This window comes from Pipistrellus kuhlii, unplaced genomic scaffold (genome assembly GCF_014108245.1).
Source record: "Pipistrellus kuhlii isolate mPipKuh1 unplaced genomic scaffold, mPipKuh1.p scaffold_m20_p_3, whole genome shotgun sequence".
Classification (NCBI taxonomy): Eukaryota; Metazoa; Chordata; class Mammalia; order Chiroptera; family Vespertilionidae; genus Pipistrellus; species Pipistrellus kuhlii.
The window spans coordinates 185,836,246-185,853,582 of NW_023425529.1; the positions used below are offsets into that span (position 1 = coordinate 185,836,246).

At 47.2% G+C, this 17,337-nt stretch overlaps 1 protein-coding gene across 1 annotated transcript in view; it reads right to left on the bottom strand.

Moving 5' to 3' along the window:
- Positions 1–6,434: 6,434 nt before the first annotated feature.
- The window catches only part of NEIL3 (nei like DNA glycosylase 3), a 34,547-nt gene continuing 23,644 nt past the window's right edge, over positions 6,435–17,337 (bottom strand). The window contains exons 7-10 of the mRNA XM_036456872.2: positions 16,024–16,190; positions 13,491–13,908; positions 9,439–9,613; positions 6,435–6,888 (exon numbers count right to left, since the gene is read on the bottom strand). Coding sequence (XP_036312765.1) covers positions 6,727–6,888; positions 9,439–9,613; positions 13,491–13,908; positions 16,024–16,190 — 922 coding nt within the window. The 3' untranslated portion in view covers positions 6,435–6,726. The remainder of the gene's footprint in view (positions 6,889–9,438; positions 9,614–13,490; positions 13,909–16,023; positions 16,191–17,337) is intronic.

Consider the following 17,337-nt stretch of genomic DNA (forward strand, 5'->3'; position numbering starts at 1 on the left):
GAAATCAGCTGAGACTCTGGCTCCCCCCCAGTGTGAGAAGCGGAGGCCCCAGAGCAGCACTGAGCAAACAGGTGGAGTCAGGGCTGTTGCCATGGCACTGAGGACCAAGGGCTTGTGCACAGGTAGACTCTCTCAGGAGAGAGGGCACCTATCAGCAAAGCAGCAGCCCTTGTCAGGTCTGAGGCCAGAGGACGGCATGTTTAGAATTATAGTGATAGCCAAAGCGCAGGCACGGAAATAAAGTAACTGGGCAATATTAACTCAACCACCATTTATGGCAAGCATGTCAAACCCACGGGCCTCATGTGGCCCATAAGGAATATTTTTGAGGCCCAGCCAATATAACGGTATGTAAAAAACATTTTAATAAAAATGTCATAACTTAAGTTTTACGGTATCCTATTATATATAATTATCAATAATGAACTACAATGTTTGCTAATGACTGGTCACTCTAATCACGTTGCATCCATTTCCCTTCCACACCTTCCATGCAGGTGCACCATTTCCCTCCACTAATACTATCAGCAAATATATTAGCAGCCGATGGCCACATCGTTAGTCTTGGACTGACTTGTTTGGTGTGCGCAACAGGAAATATTTCGCTTTCAGAGAACAAGAAAAATAGGTTTATTTGCATTAAACTTCTTAATTTATGCAGTTATTCTGTGTCTGGTAAGCTAATGTTCAAGAAAAAAAAAACCATTAATTTTTATTTAAATGTTCTATTATTTTATGTTAATGATTAGTCATTTATTTTAGCCCTTTGTGTTCAGCATGTCTCTATCGGAATAAACCTGCATTTCTTATGAAAATCGAAGCTTTTGTTTTTTTGCGGCTCACATGAACTAAACCTTATTTATTTGGCCCTTATCAGCCTTTGAGTTTGACATGCTTGGTTTATGGAATTCCTGCTATATTCCAGCCACTGGCCTGGGAGCTCAGGAGTCAGCGTTGAGTGAAAGAACATCCATGTCCACAGGGAGGATTCATTTAAAATTGGCAGACAGACATGCACCAAACAAAGAATTATACAATAAGTCATTTTTTACGATTTTGATGACTTCTAGTTTATCAGTGAACTGTGTGGGTGGCCTTCCTCCATCCATTGCTAGTGGACTGAGGTTCTGGGTTGTATCGCTGGGACATTTCTGGAGGCCCTCCGGGGAGGCGGAGCTTTAGTTGTGTGGCATTACATCCCGGGTTTGTGAAGCCCATTTCCTGAGTCCAGTCCTGGGAGAGGCGCCGCTGGGGACTCAGCAGAGCTGGAGGCAGCGCCAGGGGCCAGAGCCTCCGCTCCTGCAGGAGCCGGATCCGCTTTAGCAGGAGTCTGGCTGCAGTCCGGCAGTCCATTGTGTGAGGCCCCATGGCTGTGGGCGAGGGGAGGGGCCGCAGGGGGACCAAGAGCACACCCCTGCAACAAGAGCCCCAAAGCCCCAGAACACTGGAGCAGCCGGGAGGGAGCACACTAGGGCAGGAACGCCAGAGCTCAAGAGCAAACCGAGAGGATAACTAGAGAGAAACCAACAGGAAAGACCCACAATAAAAGCAGTTCTCCGTGCGTGAAAATCATCGTTCTTAATTATATGTTTACCATCTATCCATCCATCTTACCCATCTCCCTCTCTACCCACTTCACCCTAGGGTGGCCTATAAATAAAATGAAAACTAACTTTTATTAAAAAAAAAAAAAAAGCAAAGAGCAAGTGCTCAATGTAACTTCACAGGAAACAAAAGCATCACAGAAGCATCCAAATAAGCAGCACCTGAGCTTTCAGCGTCATATGACGATGCATTTCTTCCTGCTGAACTGTCTCCTGTGGAGGGTTAGTTCCTACAATGTCCTGCGGCCTTTGCTGGACCCTGAGATCCCTTCTAACCACATCCTCACGCGGAGGAGGGCGGTCCCTGAATGGATCGGAGCACAGCCCTGGCAGGCTCTGAGCGCCTCCCAGCGGACCCATCTCAGTTCTAAGAGCTCCAATTTTAAAGTTGTGGGCTTTTAGAATTAAACCGGTGTCTCTTCATTCTGTTTCCCCGGCCCTGTGTGAAATGAACACATTCTTTCTTTCTCCTGTCTGGGCTCAGATTCCTCCAGGTGCTCACTGCGCTCTGTCAGCATGCTTTCTGAACTAAAAAAGGACAGAGAAGAGGAGTCTGCACTGTTTAGTTTAAGAAAGAAATTACTTAAGTACCTTTGTCAATTCAAGCGCAACTGTACACTTACTGTGCATTTCATCACTCAGATATGAGTCAATACAGTTTCATTCAGAAGGGCTATAAGGGAAATGCGTAACTCAAATCTGATCTAAAAACAAATAAATATGGATGATGCAAACCCATCAAAGGAATCTATCGACTGATTCCAGTATGATCCTATTTCGTTCCATTTCCAGATTTACAAGCGATTTTTTGTTCATGGTGATATCCTCGGCTTTCCTAATTTTCACCTAGCCGCATGTGGCTCTCAGAAGCATCGGGGGGAGTGTAAAATGGCAGGTGCCATCAAGTGCTGGGCTCTGTCCCTGTGTGTCCCACGGTGACCCTCCCACCCGGTTCAGGACAGAGCTGGTCACCCGCCCTGCCACCTCCGAGTCTGCACCCGGATAAAAAATAGAAAGCTGGAGTCTGTGCAGCTGCTCCGGAGCTAATTATCAGCACTCGCTTCTGATTACTTAATAGGCTGTGGTAGGGTGTGTGTTTGCTGCTATGTTGGGTTTACACATTAGTCTTTAATGCGCTGATACGGTTAATTGTTGTCTCGCTGCTGCCTGCTAATAGGCCATTCCTGAAAATGAGACCATAGCTCAGCGGAATGCGCTTGTTTATTTTAAATAAGTAATAACCGCCAACTCAGACCCTGGATCCAGCGATCACCACGTTCAGAACGCCTTTTTAATGCCACATCATTTCTAATGCATTTAAATTATTCACGTCGGGAGAAAACGAGTTATCAGACTAATGAGTCAATAACCAACGCAAATACTTAGAGTTGACACGTCTGCTCTGTACAGTTTCCCAAGTTGTTTTCCACCACTGAGAGCAAAATAAATTCCTTTTTGTGCTGAATATAATAACCTAATCATGACGAAAATAGATGCATATTGAAAGCAGACAAGTATGTAATTTTTAAAAATATATTTTTATTGATTTTCCACAGAGAGGAAGGGAAATGGATAGAGAGCTAGAAACATTGACTAGCTGCCTCCTAAACACTCCCTACCGGGGATGTGTCCACAACCAAGGTACATGCAAGGTACAAGGAATAGAACTTGGGACCTTTCAGTCCGCAGACCGATGCTCTATCCACTGAGCCAAACCAATTTCGGTGACAAGTATGTATTAATCTGTAAACCGGAATGCCGGAGGTGGCTGGGAGGGGCACAGTGTGGACTGGAAGGTGGATGTACTATAGGATCGCCGCAATGAGGCTGCTGATTCGCTCTGCAGTGTGGGGTTTATGACAGCATTTGGTCCTCATAGTGAAAGTGTCCTGTTAAAAATTCAGAAGGCGGTGTTCTGGTTGACTGCCCATCAATGTGTTTCTGATGTGTTGTGGATGGAAGGGCTCCTGCAGGTGCTTTGAGGGTGTCCTTCTCTTTCCCTTTCACAAAGTCAGTTTTTCCTATCGTCACTTTTTCATCTCTCTAAACCTCCTGTCTTTCCCCTCCCTTCCTACTCTTCTATTAGAGAAGGCGATAGGGCTCAAATAATAAAATGTTTAGACCCCCCAAGCCCTTGGCTCTCATTCTTCAACTTCCAAGAAGCAACAACATTTTCTGTTCCTTTAGATAGAGTCCGTTTTAGGTATTCTGATTGCTTCTTGAAGATTTGAACTTTCATCTGGAATCGCTTTCCTTCAGCATTTACTTCAGCGGTCACAGCAGCTTTGAAATTCTTACTTGCTAATTCCAACGTCTCGGTCATCTTGGGTCGGGCTGGTGGATTGTCTTTTCTCTGAAACGGGGTCACATTATTTGGCTCTTACGTTGCATAACTTGGAGCGACTCCTGACCTTTGTGAGCATCACGTGGCGGAGACCGGGTTTGGTCTGTTCCTCCAGAGACCGGATGTTTCTGTCTCAGCAGGCAACTCATCGGGTTGGAGTCAAACCCTGATTTTTCCAGATCAAATCAGGGTTCAGTTCTTCTACCTTTAGCTGCTCTGTGTTCAGTCTGCCCCACCCACTTGTGTGTGACTCAGGGGTCAGCCAAGGACACAGAACTTGGGGCTCCCTTTCTCAGAATGTCTCCTGAGAGCTCCCTCTTTCCATGGCCCGTTTCCCAGATGGCTGCGAGCCCTGCAGGCCTGAGGGGAACGGGTTGTCAGCAGAGCTCCGGCCAGCCTGCCTGAGCCTGACCTTCTCCTAGGGATAAAATCTGTAAAAATCGAAAAATCACCTCCAAGTGCTCCCTTTTCCACGGCTCACACCACTCCACAATCTGCCTGCTCCTCTCCACATTCCAGCGTTGTTTTCTATTTTGTCCAGAACCTGGACTTGGGTTCAGCTAGAGCTTCCTCCACAGCGGAAGCAGAAACCTCCTTGAGATTTTGGCATGAAATTTTGTTAAAACTCAAAATTAGCTTTGGAAGAATGCCATTTCTGAACATCTATCCTTGCCCTGGCTGGGTAGCTCAGTGGGTTAGAGCCTCATTCTGATACATCAAGCTTGCAGGTTTGATCTCCGGTCAGGGCACATGCAAGAAGCAACCAATGAATGCATAAATAAGTGGAACAACAAATTAAAATAATCTCTCAAAAATAAAAAAAACAAATCCTTTCTAAACAAGGTCCTATTTTGCCTATCCGTCTGGCTCTTCAAAGTCCCGCAATAAAGTTTTCTTCATATAAATCCTGCACATTTCTTATTAGAGAAGCACGTAGGCTTATCATATTGAAATTGTGTCGTTTGCCTGTATTTCCTTGTAATTACTTGGCTAATTTTGGAGATGGGACTTGATGGCAGCCAGACTTGGAGCAGACCTTGCCCTGATCCATGGGCAGTTTCCTTCTGAAAGCACATGCTGGACGTCACATGGCTTCACTAAGGCCATCAACGGTCCAGTCTGGTGCCTGGTCTGCCCCGTGGAGTCGCTGCCCCCTTGAGATCTTTGGGTTAAGATCCCTGATCTCAGGTTGGTTCTGATTTTCTCTCCAGTGCAGAGTTCAAACGTAAGATGACTAGAGGCCCGATGCACAAAATTCATGCAAGCGGCTCGGCCCTTGCAGTCCAGGCTGCCTCACAGGTCTCCAGGCCCTGCCCACTAGTCTTCTGAAAGGTCATTCTGCTGTCCTAATGAGCATATTAGCTCTTTATTATATAGGAGTTAATGGGCTCGGTCTTGCTGATAACTTCACATGCTGTTACCTTCAAGACCTCTGCATGGACAATTCAGACAGAATGCAAGCCATTTTCCTTGGCTTTTTTAAATTTTTATTTTAAATTTTAAATAGATGTTACCACCCTGAATGGAAATTTCCCACATATATGCAGAAATACCTTAAGATTGAGTTTTTATTTTCTTTGGGATAAATATTCATCTGGTTACCTGAACTAAATGTGAAGAATAAAAATAAAAATAAAAAGGAGAGCTAATTTAAAACTAGAAACAAAATATAGCTCATTAGTGAGTTTTTGAAGTTGACTTATTTTTAAAAATTAATTAATAGATATTAAAATCAAGATAAGAAAAGTCTAAATGAACTTGTCTCCTAAAGCTATCCAGACAATTTCTGTTCTTCCATGGAACTTGGATATTCTGAATAACTGCAGCTTTCCATGAAAATGCACTTGAAGTTAGGCAAATGCTTGGTATATCTCTAGCATCTAACAGGAATGTGTTTGTTGAATAAAATACAAAGTAAAAAAGAAAACATTCTTTTCCATAAAGAAGATCTAATTTCTTAAATGTTATTTAGAAAAACAAAAAGTTCCTTTAATCGCATACCATATTTTTCGGACCATAAGACGCACTTTTTTCACCCCAGAAGTGGGGGGAAAAAGTCCCTGCGTCTTATGGTCCAAATATAGCCTACACATATACTTTAAAAAAAAAGTTTTTTTACTTGCCCGGCTCTGTGTGGTCTCTGTGTGCTTGCCCGGCTCTAAAATGGTTCTAAATGCTGCTGTTTACTTTACAGGGTTGATTACATGTGTTTATGACTGTGATGTTGGGTTTTAATGCACATAAAATATTTTAGGACACTATTTGTTTCAGAATCTTTTTTTCTTCATTTCCCTTCTCTAAAAACTGGTGCGTCTTATGGTCCGGAGCGTCTTATGGTCCAAAAAATATGGTAAGTAGTGGTGATACCTGAGAAAATTACTCATTTAAGACAAAAGAGCTTAATATTTTATTGTTCTGCCTAATCCTCTCCTAAAAGAAATCATTTCTTCCCCAAAGAAGTCACAAGAGACCAAGAGCATGCTAAAAATACTTTATTGTCATTAATAAACACATTAAGTAGACATAGTAAGTGTAACACACTGTACATTTGATGAAACACAAATAGCATTCATCAAGGTTTAAAAAAATGCAGCCATAGAATGGAAAGATGAAACGCACACAAAAAAATAAACAGTTTTCAGATGCTGCATGACTTCACCATGCGCCATAGACAGTCTGCGGACTTTCTATAAACTCCAGGGGACTGAGCAGGCGTGGTTGGGAGCTGAGCTGCCGGATCTTCTGCAGAAGGAGGAACGTTAGCGCCAGGAGCAGTGCTCACTCCGGGCCTGGGGCCGCCCACTGGAAGAACCGGCACTGAGCTTCTTTACCAAGCGGACACACGAAAAACTGCTTCCCGTTGTTGGGGCCCATCTTCAGCACTGTCCTCAGGATGGAGCGTTTGCCGTGGTCGCAGAACGGGAAGGACAGGTCTGCCCACTACGGGACAAACAGAGAGAGAGGAGAGCATGGAGGAAAGCGAGAAGTACCCAGGGGCTCAGCCTGGGCCCCTTTGATCAGTGCCACATTGCCTCATTGCCTTGACTATCAATTTGACGTCGTAAAACCGACTGGAGTCATTCATTGTTACCATTAAAAAAGCATATATATATATATGCTTTTTTTATATATATATCTCCTGTATAATAAAAATGTAATATGCAAATGGTCTTCAGTGTAACGACTGACCATGTAACGACCGGATCATGGATCAGCAGTGAGGGACAAGTGGGTGGCAGAGCTAAAGGAGGGGGCAGGGCAGTAAGTTATGGGGGGGAGGGGCGGGAGGGCAGAGGGAGCTGCTGGTGAGCTATTGGCAAACGGATTCATGTGCAGGGCTACTCATATATATATATGATATATATGTATATAAGTATATATGTATATTTTATATATAAATAAAAGCCTAATACGAAAAGTGTCCTCTCAAGAGTTCCACCTACCTGGGAGGTTGATAGCTTGCTGTGATGTGCGCTGACCACCAGGGGGTGGCAAGGAACAAAGGGAGGCCCCAGCCAGCAGCCTGCAATTGCTAGGACCCTACCCATGCACAATTTCATGCACTGGGCCTCTAGTATCCTATAAGAAGCACCTCTTACAATTTTGCTATGATCACACAGAAAATTGCCATAATTCAGAGCTTTCCTTTGTCTTGCTGTGAAGCAAACACTAATGTTCCTGCAGATCTGTTTTAGTTACTGGTAAAACTATTAATATCATCCAGTCAGTGTGGGTTGAGCAATTACCTATGAACCAGGAGGTCACGGTTTGATTCTGTCAGGGCATATGTGTGAGTTTTGGACTTGATCCCCAGTAAGGAACGTGCAGAAGACAGCCCATTGATGATTCTCATCATTGATGTTTCTCTCTCTCTGTCTCTCTGTCTCTCTCTCTCTCTCTCTCTCTCCCTCCCTCCCTCCCTCCCTCTCTCTTTCTCTCTGAAATCAATAAAAATGTATTTAAAAAAAAAAAAACACTTTTAAGATAAAAGAACGTCCCTGATTCTAATATTAGACTTCCTTCATCTCCTAAGCAAAGAACAAATCCAATTCAGAATTACCCGAACTAATTTAGGCAGTTCCACTGTGCTACTCTTATTCTTATGAAGTTTGGCCTCAAGATGGGTATCAAGCAGGCTGTGATATGATTAACGTTTCTAATATTTCTCCATTACGCCTGTAAAAGCCTCCCGAGGAGCCAATGTGTGACAGGAGGGAGTCAATCTTGTGCCAGGTTAAGATCTGAAATCATGGTCATATTTTCCCTGGAACTTCCTGAGGAAGACCCTGCACTGAAGACAGACATTTCCCTTCTCAATACGGCCAGCATGAACCTGGTGCTCCAGCTGAGGGACAGGTCCGTTTTTCTCTTCTCTGTTACACACCAGAGGAAGCAGTTGAAAGGCATGTATCTTGAAACACGAGAGTGTTTCAAGAACTCAGCACAGTGGATGCTCAGTTCTGAGGAAAGCAGAGTGAGAATGGACCCAGTTCTTTGTTCTTGTTGTTAATCCTCACCAGAGGATATTTTTTCCATTGATTTTTAGAGAGAGTGAAGGGGGGGGAGGGGAGAGAGAGAGAGAGAGACTTTGACTGGTTACCTCCTTCAGGTGCTCCATGGGGACCAGAGATAGACCTGTAATCCTTGATCAGGAATGGAACCCGATACTCTTCAGTGGTGCATGGGCTGACCTCTAACCACTGAATCACACTGGCCAGGCCCAGAAGGACCCAATTTTTGTCTCCCATTCATATCCAGAGGCACATGCACTGATCAGTGACGTGTGAGGAATTTTCTGTGTCTGCACTGTTACTGTGCCATTACTACTGTTGAATCAAGCTCAAGCAGTAGGAGTCGCTAAGTATAGAGTAAACTCAAAGCATGGTGATGGTTTTCCCATGTACCTCTGTGCAGGGCACCTGAAGGTTTTGATAACAGCACCGAAATGAAGAGTCTGCACCTTGCATTATTTAGCCCCCTGGGAGAATTACTCAAGGCCTTTCTATTTTATAAACCAAGGGCGACACTTCTACATCGTGGCTGCAAAAAGGAGATGCTCTACTATTAATAATACAAGAGCTATCGTTTGATTAAGTTTTTTTTTTTAAATATATTTTATTGATTTTGTACAGAGAGGAAGGGAGAGAGATAGAGAGTTAGAAACATCGATGAGAGAGAGTCATCGATCAGCTGCCTCTTGCACACCCCCTACTGGGGATATGCCCGCAACCAAGGTAAATGCCCTTGACCGGAATCGAACCCGGGTCCCTTTAGTCCCCAAGCCGACGCTCTATCCATTAAGCCAAACCGGTCTTGGCTGATTAAGTTTTTTGAAGAACCACCTTGAATTTTAACTCAGGCTTTAGACTGAATGTCAACATGGCTATTTGAAATTTAAAGGTGAGACCAGAAAAGGATGGTTAGGTGCCACATTTCAATGGTCCCAGTATTCAACTCCACCAGAGCAAGACTGACAAATCTCACACTTACTTCGAAAAACCCGCACTGCGCTTCCCTGGGGAGAGGACACGTGTAGAAGGGCCTGCCCTTGTTCTCGCCGTCCTTTCTCACGACCCGGAGGACGCAGAGGCGGCGGTGCTGACTGCAGCGAGGGGCGGGAGCCATGGACGCACAAGCACCACCCGTCGTGTCCATCTGAGGTTCTCTGTAACGACAGGTGAGAAAACAACTACAGCACCTGGTGAAGGGGATCACGCACAGCTCCTCACCTCATAGAATCCGCCTGTGCAGAGTAATCGTATCAAAAAGTGGACCCTGGTCAACTCTAGGTAACCACACCACTGCTAAAGCTAATCCTTGGTTTTCCCAGGTAAGTCTAACTTACTTCCTAAGTCACCTGTGTACCCAAAGCAGGTCATTTAAATTTTACCTAATAATAGACAAACATGTAAATTGACCATACTGCTGCTATGCCCACCAGCCAATCAGGAGCGAGTATGCAAATTACCCAACAAAGAATGGTGGTTAATTTGCATATGCAATTGCAGAGACTGAAGACAGCATAGAAGGAAGCCAAGCGCTGCAGAAGAGAGTGAAGTGGCGGAGAAGGGAATGAGGCAGAGGAGAAAGGAGCGGGTGAGGCAGAAGAGAAGAGAGACCTATTCTTACAGGAATCTTCCTGCAACAGGCCTCTAGTATGTAAATAACAGCACAGCTAAATGGTGAAGCAACGTAGCCAGCTTCCTTAGCTTGCATGTGGTGGTTGGTTCTTCTTATACCCCATAGTAGTGTGGCCACTTTTATTTCCTCTAAAATATTCTCAGGCCCTGCTGCCCTCCCACCTGGCAAAGTGACTGGACGCAGTCTTCTCTCATTGTTTTCTCACCACAAGCAATCTCTCAGCAATGGCCCTGCCTCCTCAGGGGAGTCACTCCTTCCACTGTACACTTACAAACGGTTTCCTGTGCTTCCCTGAGTCAAGGCTCCTGTAACAGCCACAGCTGCAGTTCAGGGAGGAGCAGGCAGCTGGCAGAGCGGAAACGGGCCTGATGTGAAATGGGTCAGGATCCTTAGATAAGTCTATGAAAGGACAGCACTATTTTAGACTGATAGGACATGCCCAGCCAGTGTGGCTCCGTGGTTGAGCAATCCACCTATGAACCAGGAGATCATGGTTTGAATCCTGGTCAGGGCACATGCCCAGGTTTTGACGCTGGATAAAATTCAAGTGCATCTAAGGACCCATCTGAAAACAGGCCTCATCCACATGTTGATGAGATCAGTAACTAAGAGATCAAAAGGCGAATTGATTATCATACAATTATTAGAGAGAAGCAGAGTGGGCTGCACGGTCTCTGAGGGGAGCACCTGCTCTAAAGATATCCTGCGGAGACCTCCTGCCGGGCGCCCTGTCCACAAATGAATGCTGCAGCTGCCAGGCAGGCGGGGAAATAACCTCAGGGGCAGTGATTTGCGATTGGTTCCTGGGGAAGTGGCCGGGAGCAGGAGGGCTGCTGGGTAAATGCATCCCACCACGTGGCTGATTTTGTTGGCGGCTCTTGATTGGTGCAGAGGCTCAGGCCTGGGGTTCTTCATTCCACAGATGCCCAGCTGCGGCGTCTCCAGGCGAGACCGGGAGCTGTGATTGATCGCACCGCCCTCCTGCTGATGGCTGAGGAAGACATCACTGAAATTTAAGGTTCCGTTCATGTTTTTCTAAGTCCCCAATTCATTAGTGAGATTGTCTGAGATTTTCTACAAAGCACCAAGGAAATAAAAAATATGCCGGGATATTTCATCTGGGTCCAGCAAATGCCATGGTATCTTAAAATGATCACATAGGCTGCTTTTATTCTCAAAAAGGCTCCTTGGAAAGGATTTCCTTACAGGTCTGCTCCCAGTTCAGGACTGCTCCCATCACCGGCTCCTTTGTGAACCTTCATCACGAGCCATGTACTAGGGTTAGGAAGAGAAGGTGGGGTGCTGATGGAGGTAAAGCCTGGCCCCCACACTTTTAGTAAAAGCGTCTATCATTTGAGAGTATGATGGACAAAACGTAAGGCAGTCATTATAAATGACTAAAGGCCCAGTGAACAAAATTTGTGCATGGGGAGGGGGAGTTTGGTCCCCTCAGCCCACTCTGCACCCTCCCAAAATCCAGGACCACTGGCTCCTAACTACTCACCTGCCTGCCTGTCTGATCATCCCCAACTGCCCCTCCTGCTGGCCTGGTCTCCCCACACAGCCTGTTCAGTCGTCCATTAGGTTGCAGTGGTCCTTAGGCTTTTATATATATATATATAGATTATACACAAAACATTTTTAAAAGTCAGCCAGGGATAAATTATTGGGATTCACCGCTGGTAAATTTAGAGTTGGGAAGGGGGAGGGGGGGGGGGGCACACTTGAAATAGAAGCATCTACTGACCAAAACTGACTCAGAAATCTGTTAGGGTTTAAGGCTTCCTGGGGGTTGGTCTAGGAGTGTACGCCCTGGGGTCCCTCATCACGCCGCCCAGAGGAAGACTGTGCACCAGCCCAGACAGAGCTCACCAGAGACTGAGCAGCCAGACCGCTCTGAGGTTACTGAGAGCCTGCCCACCCCACGCTAACTCTCCCTGCTCCGCCCTGTGGGCGAGATGGGATGTGTGGGAAGATGACTCTTGGCCTTCACTTCATTTGGACAAAATAAACTGACACATAAAACAGGACCCGAGGCACAGAAGCAGGGAACAGACTGACCGATCTCAGAGGGGACAGGTGGAGAGAACTGGAGGAGGTTAACCAAAGAACACACACATGCATGTATGCATAGCCCATGGGCACAGACAATAGCGGGGTGAAGGCCTGGGGTGGGGCGAGAGCTAGGTGGAGGGAGGCGAAATAGGGCAGGGGAATGTAATACTGTCAGCAATTTTTAAAATGCTGAGTATACAGCATTTCCCCTCTGAAAGGAAACCTCCCAGCAAACAGCTCGGGGAAGAACCTTGTGGAGGTGGCCCTCTGACGGAGGCCGGGCCAGGCTGGGTCAGCTGGGATGCCGGGGAAAGGACTAAGCCAGGAGGGAAGGAGTGTGGACAGACAGGGCCAGCCGCTCCAATAATCACAGAACAAGAGGCGACAGTGTCATTAACTTTCTGTGTCTCAGCGACATCAACGGGGCCCTCCCCTGGAGGCCCTGGCAGCCGTGTGATGCACCCCGGGCGGGCGGTACATACCGGCTGGGGGCCCAGCCCTCTCACTGCGGACACGCTGCTCTGTGGGCCTTTGTGGTGGAAACACCTCCCCCCCACTGGCTGTCCGACACACAGCCCCTGTCCCCCCAGAAACGCCACTGAAAACATCTCAGCTCGCTCTTTAGCACAGAAGACACTTACTGATCTGCAAACGGCCGCCCCCCTTCTGGAAAAGCGATCTCCCGTTGGAAGGAAATATAATAAGATGAGAATGCTAACAGTGTGACTGAGAACCGGTAAGAGCAGGGTGCTTTAAATGTCTTCCTTTATGGACTTTCCAAAGGGGCTGATCGAGCACACACAGGGCTACAGGCAGAGAAGAGTCACTTGTCACCGAGGTGGGGATTCTGGTTCCCTCCCCTCCCCTTTCACACTGTGAACTGGAGGAGGAGGAAGCAGGTGACTGCCCGGCCCTCAGGGTGCCACTCACAGGACCACAGCCCTCAGCTCCCTCCTGGAGGGGACTCTGAGGACACTGATGCAAAAGTGAAAAGCAAAAGGTTTTAATTATGTAGAAAGGAAGGAAGGAAGGAAGGAAGGAAGAAAGGAAGGAAGGACATATTTTCAAAAGAGGAACCTGACAAAACTGCTTTATCCAGTGGCCCATTAGAAAGTGGATTTTTAAAATGCGAAAATATTAGGTATAAAATGCAATTCAAGGGTCTTTATCTGCATCTATAGCAGTGGCAAACCTAGCCCTAGGTCAAAACCCACCGCAGGGACTCAGTTTGGAAAACTGCTATTAAACCAAGTGCCTGTGATCACTTAAAAACAAACAAACAAACATAAAATAAATAAAAAAACCTTAATGCCAATGCCTTCGAGACCACGGTGGAAGCATCGTACCCATTATTAAGTGCAGGGTGGCGACTCCCGGAGGCTGGCGAGGAGCTGTGGGCGGTTTTCAGTCTTTTGCAGGCGGGTCTGTGTGAGGCAGAGATGGCGGGGAATGCCAGTGGGCTGGCCATGCTGGGTGGTTGAGTCGTGCTGTCGGCTCTTTCCTCGGAGGCGCGAGGCGTGTCCCGGAGAGGAATGTTAGCGGAAAGAGGGCTTTGCAGCTCACCACCGAGCAGCCTGTCTGGGCTTCTCTCTCTTCCCGGAGGCCTGGGTTTCTGGCTGAGATCCGTCAGGACCAGGGTTGTGGTGCCAAAGGCCGTCTTCCTGTTGATCCTCACCTCCGAGCTGGGCTTCCCGAAGCTGCTGCAGGGGTACCTCACCACGTCGCTCAGGGCAGCGGGGCTGTCCTCGCTCTCCAGCCTGGACTCTGGAAGGAGAGGAGGACCTCAGCAGAGTGCCCGTAGATGGAATACAGAGTATTGGAAACGTGGTTGTATTGGATGAAAACTTTTAGTTCACGTATTACAGTGAACTAATATGTAGAATAACACAAAGTGAGCTTGGGCAAGTCACCATTAACCTCCTTTTAGGCAAGGAAGCATAACATGCAACAAAGTTTTAACAACTCCGAGGGAACCGAGCTGGGTTTCACACTTTCACTTGCTTCCTATTGCACTGAGGCATGGGTAGATGCCAAGGGCCATCAGGGATGGGTAGATGCCAAGGGCCATTTGGATATTTGTAACATCATTTTCAGGCCACACAAAACGATCCGCTTCAAAAACCAGTCTGTTCTATTTGGCCAAACATTTCATTAACTCACCCCCAATTCCGTGGCAGGGCCAGACCAAGTGATTTCACAGGCCTAATGTGGTCCTCGGGCCGGACATTCACCACCCCTGCTCTGAAGGTTCCTCAGCTCTCACTTTGGTTACCATCAGGCAGGGGTACAGCAGTGGTAACTGGGAGGTGATGTGTCTAAAAGCTTCAGCGCCAGCAGCTAGAGGCTGTGTCTGGGGCGGGAGGGATGGGGGTGGTCAGGACCGTTTTGGGGAAGGACAAGCCACAAGCAGATGGCTCACCTTATCTAATAATAGACAAACATTTAAATTGACCTTACCTCTGCTACACCCACAGCCAATCAGGAGTGAGTATGCAAATTAACCCAACGACAGAGGTTTAATTTGCATATGGAGGTGTGGGTTGGCTGGGTGGGGCAGGAGGCCTGCTATGATGGGGAGGGCGAGGGCAGAGGGAGCTGCAGGAGCGGTGCTCCAGCTGGAGTGAGGATTTGCAGGCTCCCGGGCGGCTGGAGCAAAGCCAGGGGAAGGAAGGCCTATTCTTGTACGAATCTTCACGCAATGGGCCTCTAGTTAAAAATAAGATGAATTACAGGGATTTAACATCTATTCCAAATGTTTCCACAAAACATCCTCAGATTTTGGAATTTGTACTGTAAGGTATATTCTGGATTGTAGTTAAAGTAACTGTTTATCAGACTCAGAAAACAAACAAACAGGAAAACAGCGAGATGAGGCAGACACTGGAGGGAGAGGCAGACACAGGACAGACTCGGTCCCTTTGTCCCGTCTGCTCTGTGCCAGGGGTGGCGTGGCCCAGAGAACAAAGCGGACAAAGCGCCATCCGACAGCGAACACCGCGTGGGGTCTCTAAGTCAAGGACGAACTTTCTCATCTCTAATGGAAGGAAGAAAGAACACGCTGAGGAGACAGTACAGGCCAGAGGCCGTGTCCACGCGAAGGATCTTAATCACAGGTTTCCTCGAGGCTCCGAGTTCTCCAGATTGTGGACCACAGAGTCGTTCTGCCGGTTTCAATGGAATCAGCACAATTGTCAGGGAAGAGAGTTTAATGACAAAGGGCGGCGGCCCAAAGAAGAGAGGGAAAATGCAGCGCTGTTCTGTCCACCTGCAAAGATATTCTTACCGAGGCCCTCCCCGCCATTGAGTGACAGGCTGCAGAGCTGCTGAAATCTGCATAGAACAGAGCCTTCCTGAATAATTCATCAGCACCCAGAGCGCACATGGATCCTGTCAGTTCTCTGAGACACAGAGGCACACACTTTTCTAGTGAGCGAGAGAGAGAGAGAGAGAGAGAGAGAGAGAGAGAGAGAGAGAGAGAGAAAGAGAGAGAGAAAGAGTTTTGTTCTCCTTCCCGCCCCCCAGAACGTCAGCCTGGGGTACAGGCAGCGGAATGTCGCCCTTGTTCAGAGACATTCAGCTAGACCAGTGGTCGGCAAACTCCTTAGCCAACAGAGCCAAATATCCACAGGACAACGATGGACATTTCTTCAGAGAGCCATTATTTTTTAAACTTAAACTTCTTCTAACGCCACTTTTTCAACATAGACTTGCCAAGGCCGTGGTATTTTGTGGGAGAGCTGCACTCAAGGGGACAAAGAGCCGCCTGTGGCTCACGAGCTGGGTTTGCAGACCATTAAGCTGGAACGAGGTACGCCCCCAACCCGGTGTGATTAAAGGCCTGTGAGAAGGAACACGCTCCAAGTCCACGTTCAGGCTTACCAGCAGGCCTGGGCGCCAGGCAGGCGTCACAGGCCTGGGCAGAAGGCATGTTGATCAGGGTGCAGGCCCCACACGCCCAGGCCTCTTCCCACCTCCTGGCCACGTGGTCCCCAAGACGGTCCCCATGGGGCGTCGGGCCGACGGCAGTGTTTCTCGTTGGCAGCTGGCTGCGGAGAATTTTTACAGTTGACCATCAACGCTGTCATTGCTGCCTCGTTCTCATATATCCGGGGTATTGGGGAACTATGACAGAACCATTAATGCACCCAAATGCCACAGGTTTGCTATGGCAAACCATCTCAATGAAATGCCTTCCCTGGGCCCTGTGACTGCTGATCAAGACAGAAACACCGAATAAAAGATCTTGTTCACCATCAAGGAGCTGTGGCTTTGTTACTGTTCTTTCATACCGACTAAAAATATTTGACATAACCCCAGGCAGCGTTTCTCCAATAACGTTTTAACTAAGTAGTTCTCTTCCCAAAGCAAAACCGAAATATCTTTCTTCAGACAAGTCAGGGGAGAGGAAGTGTCACGTGGACATTAGGACATTGAAAGTGAAATAAAGTTTGCTCTAGCCATTTGGCTCAGTGGGTAGAGTGTCAGCCTGTGAATTGAAGGGTCTCAGGTTCGATTCCAGTCAAGAGCACATGCCTGGGTTGTGGGCTCAATCCCCAGTGTGGGACATGTAGGATGCAGCCTATCAGTGATTCTCACTCATCATTGATGTTTCTGTCTCTCTCCCTCTCCCTTCCTTTCTGATATCAATAAAATATATATATTGGGAAAAAAAAGAAAAAAGGTGAAATCAAGTTTTACACTTTCTTCAGGTGCCTCTGGAATGCTCCATGCAAGCTACTAAGCCCTGTGCCACTGGGCTGGTCTATAATGATGACAAGAATCCCCATCCTCCTATTATCTCACTGTGGTCCACCTGTTAAAGGAGGGGCTAGGGAGGTCAGGTGACCAGTGGCGTTTTTTAGTTCAAGGTCATCCCGCAGTGGGCCCAGTCTGTCCCTGGTCCCCACCTGTGGTTACCTCCCCTGTTCTCAAAAGCATCATTGCAACAGACAGACTCGGCTACCAGCAGAATCACCAGTCAGCTGTTCCACCAATAACACATACATTTTGTAAAGAGATCTCATTCGTGTTTTACGTTATCCTGTATAACAAAGAGGTAATATGCAAATGGTTGTTACTGAGACACGTAATGACCAATCACCAGGAGGGCGGGTCAGTGAGTGACAAGCAGGGGAGAGCTACAGGAGGGCGGGCAGTGAACTCTGAGTGGTGGAGAGCTACAGGGGTGGTGGG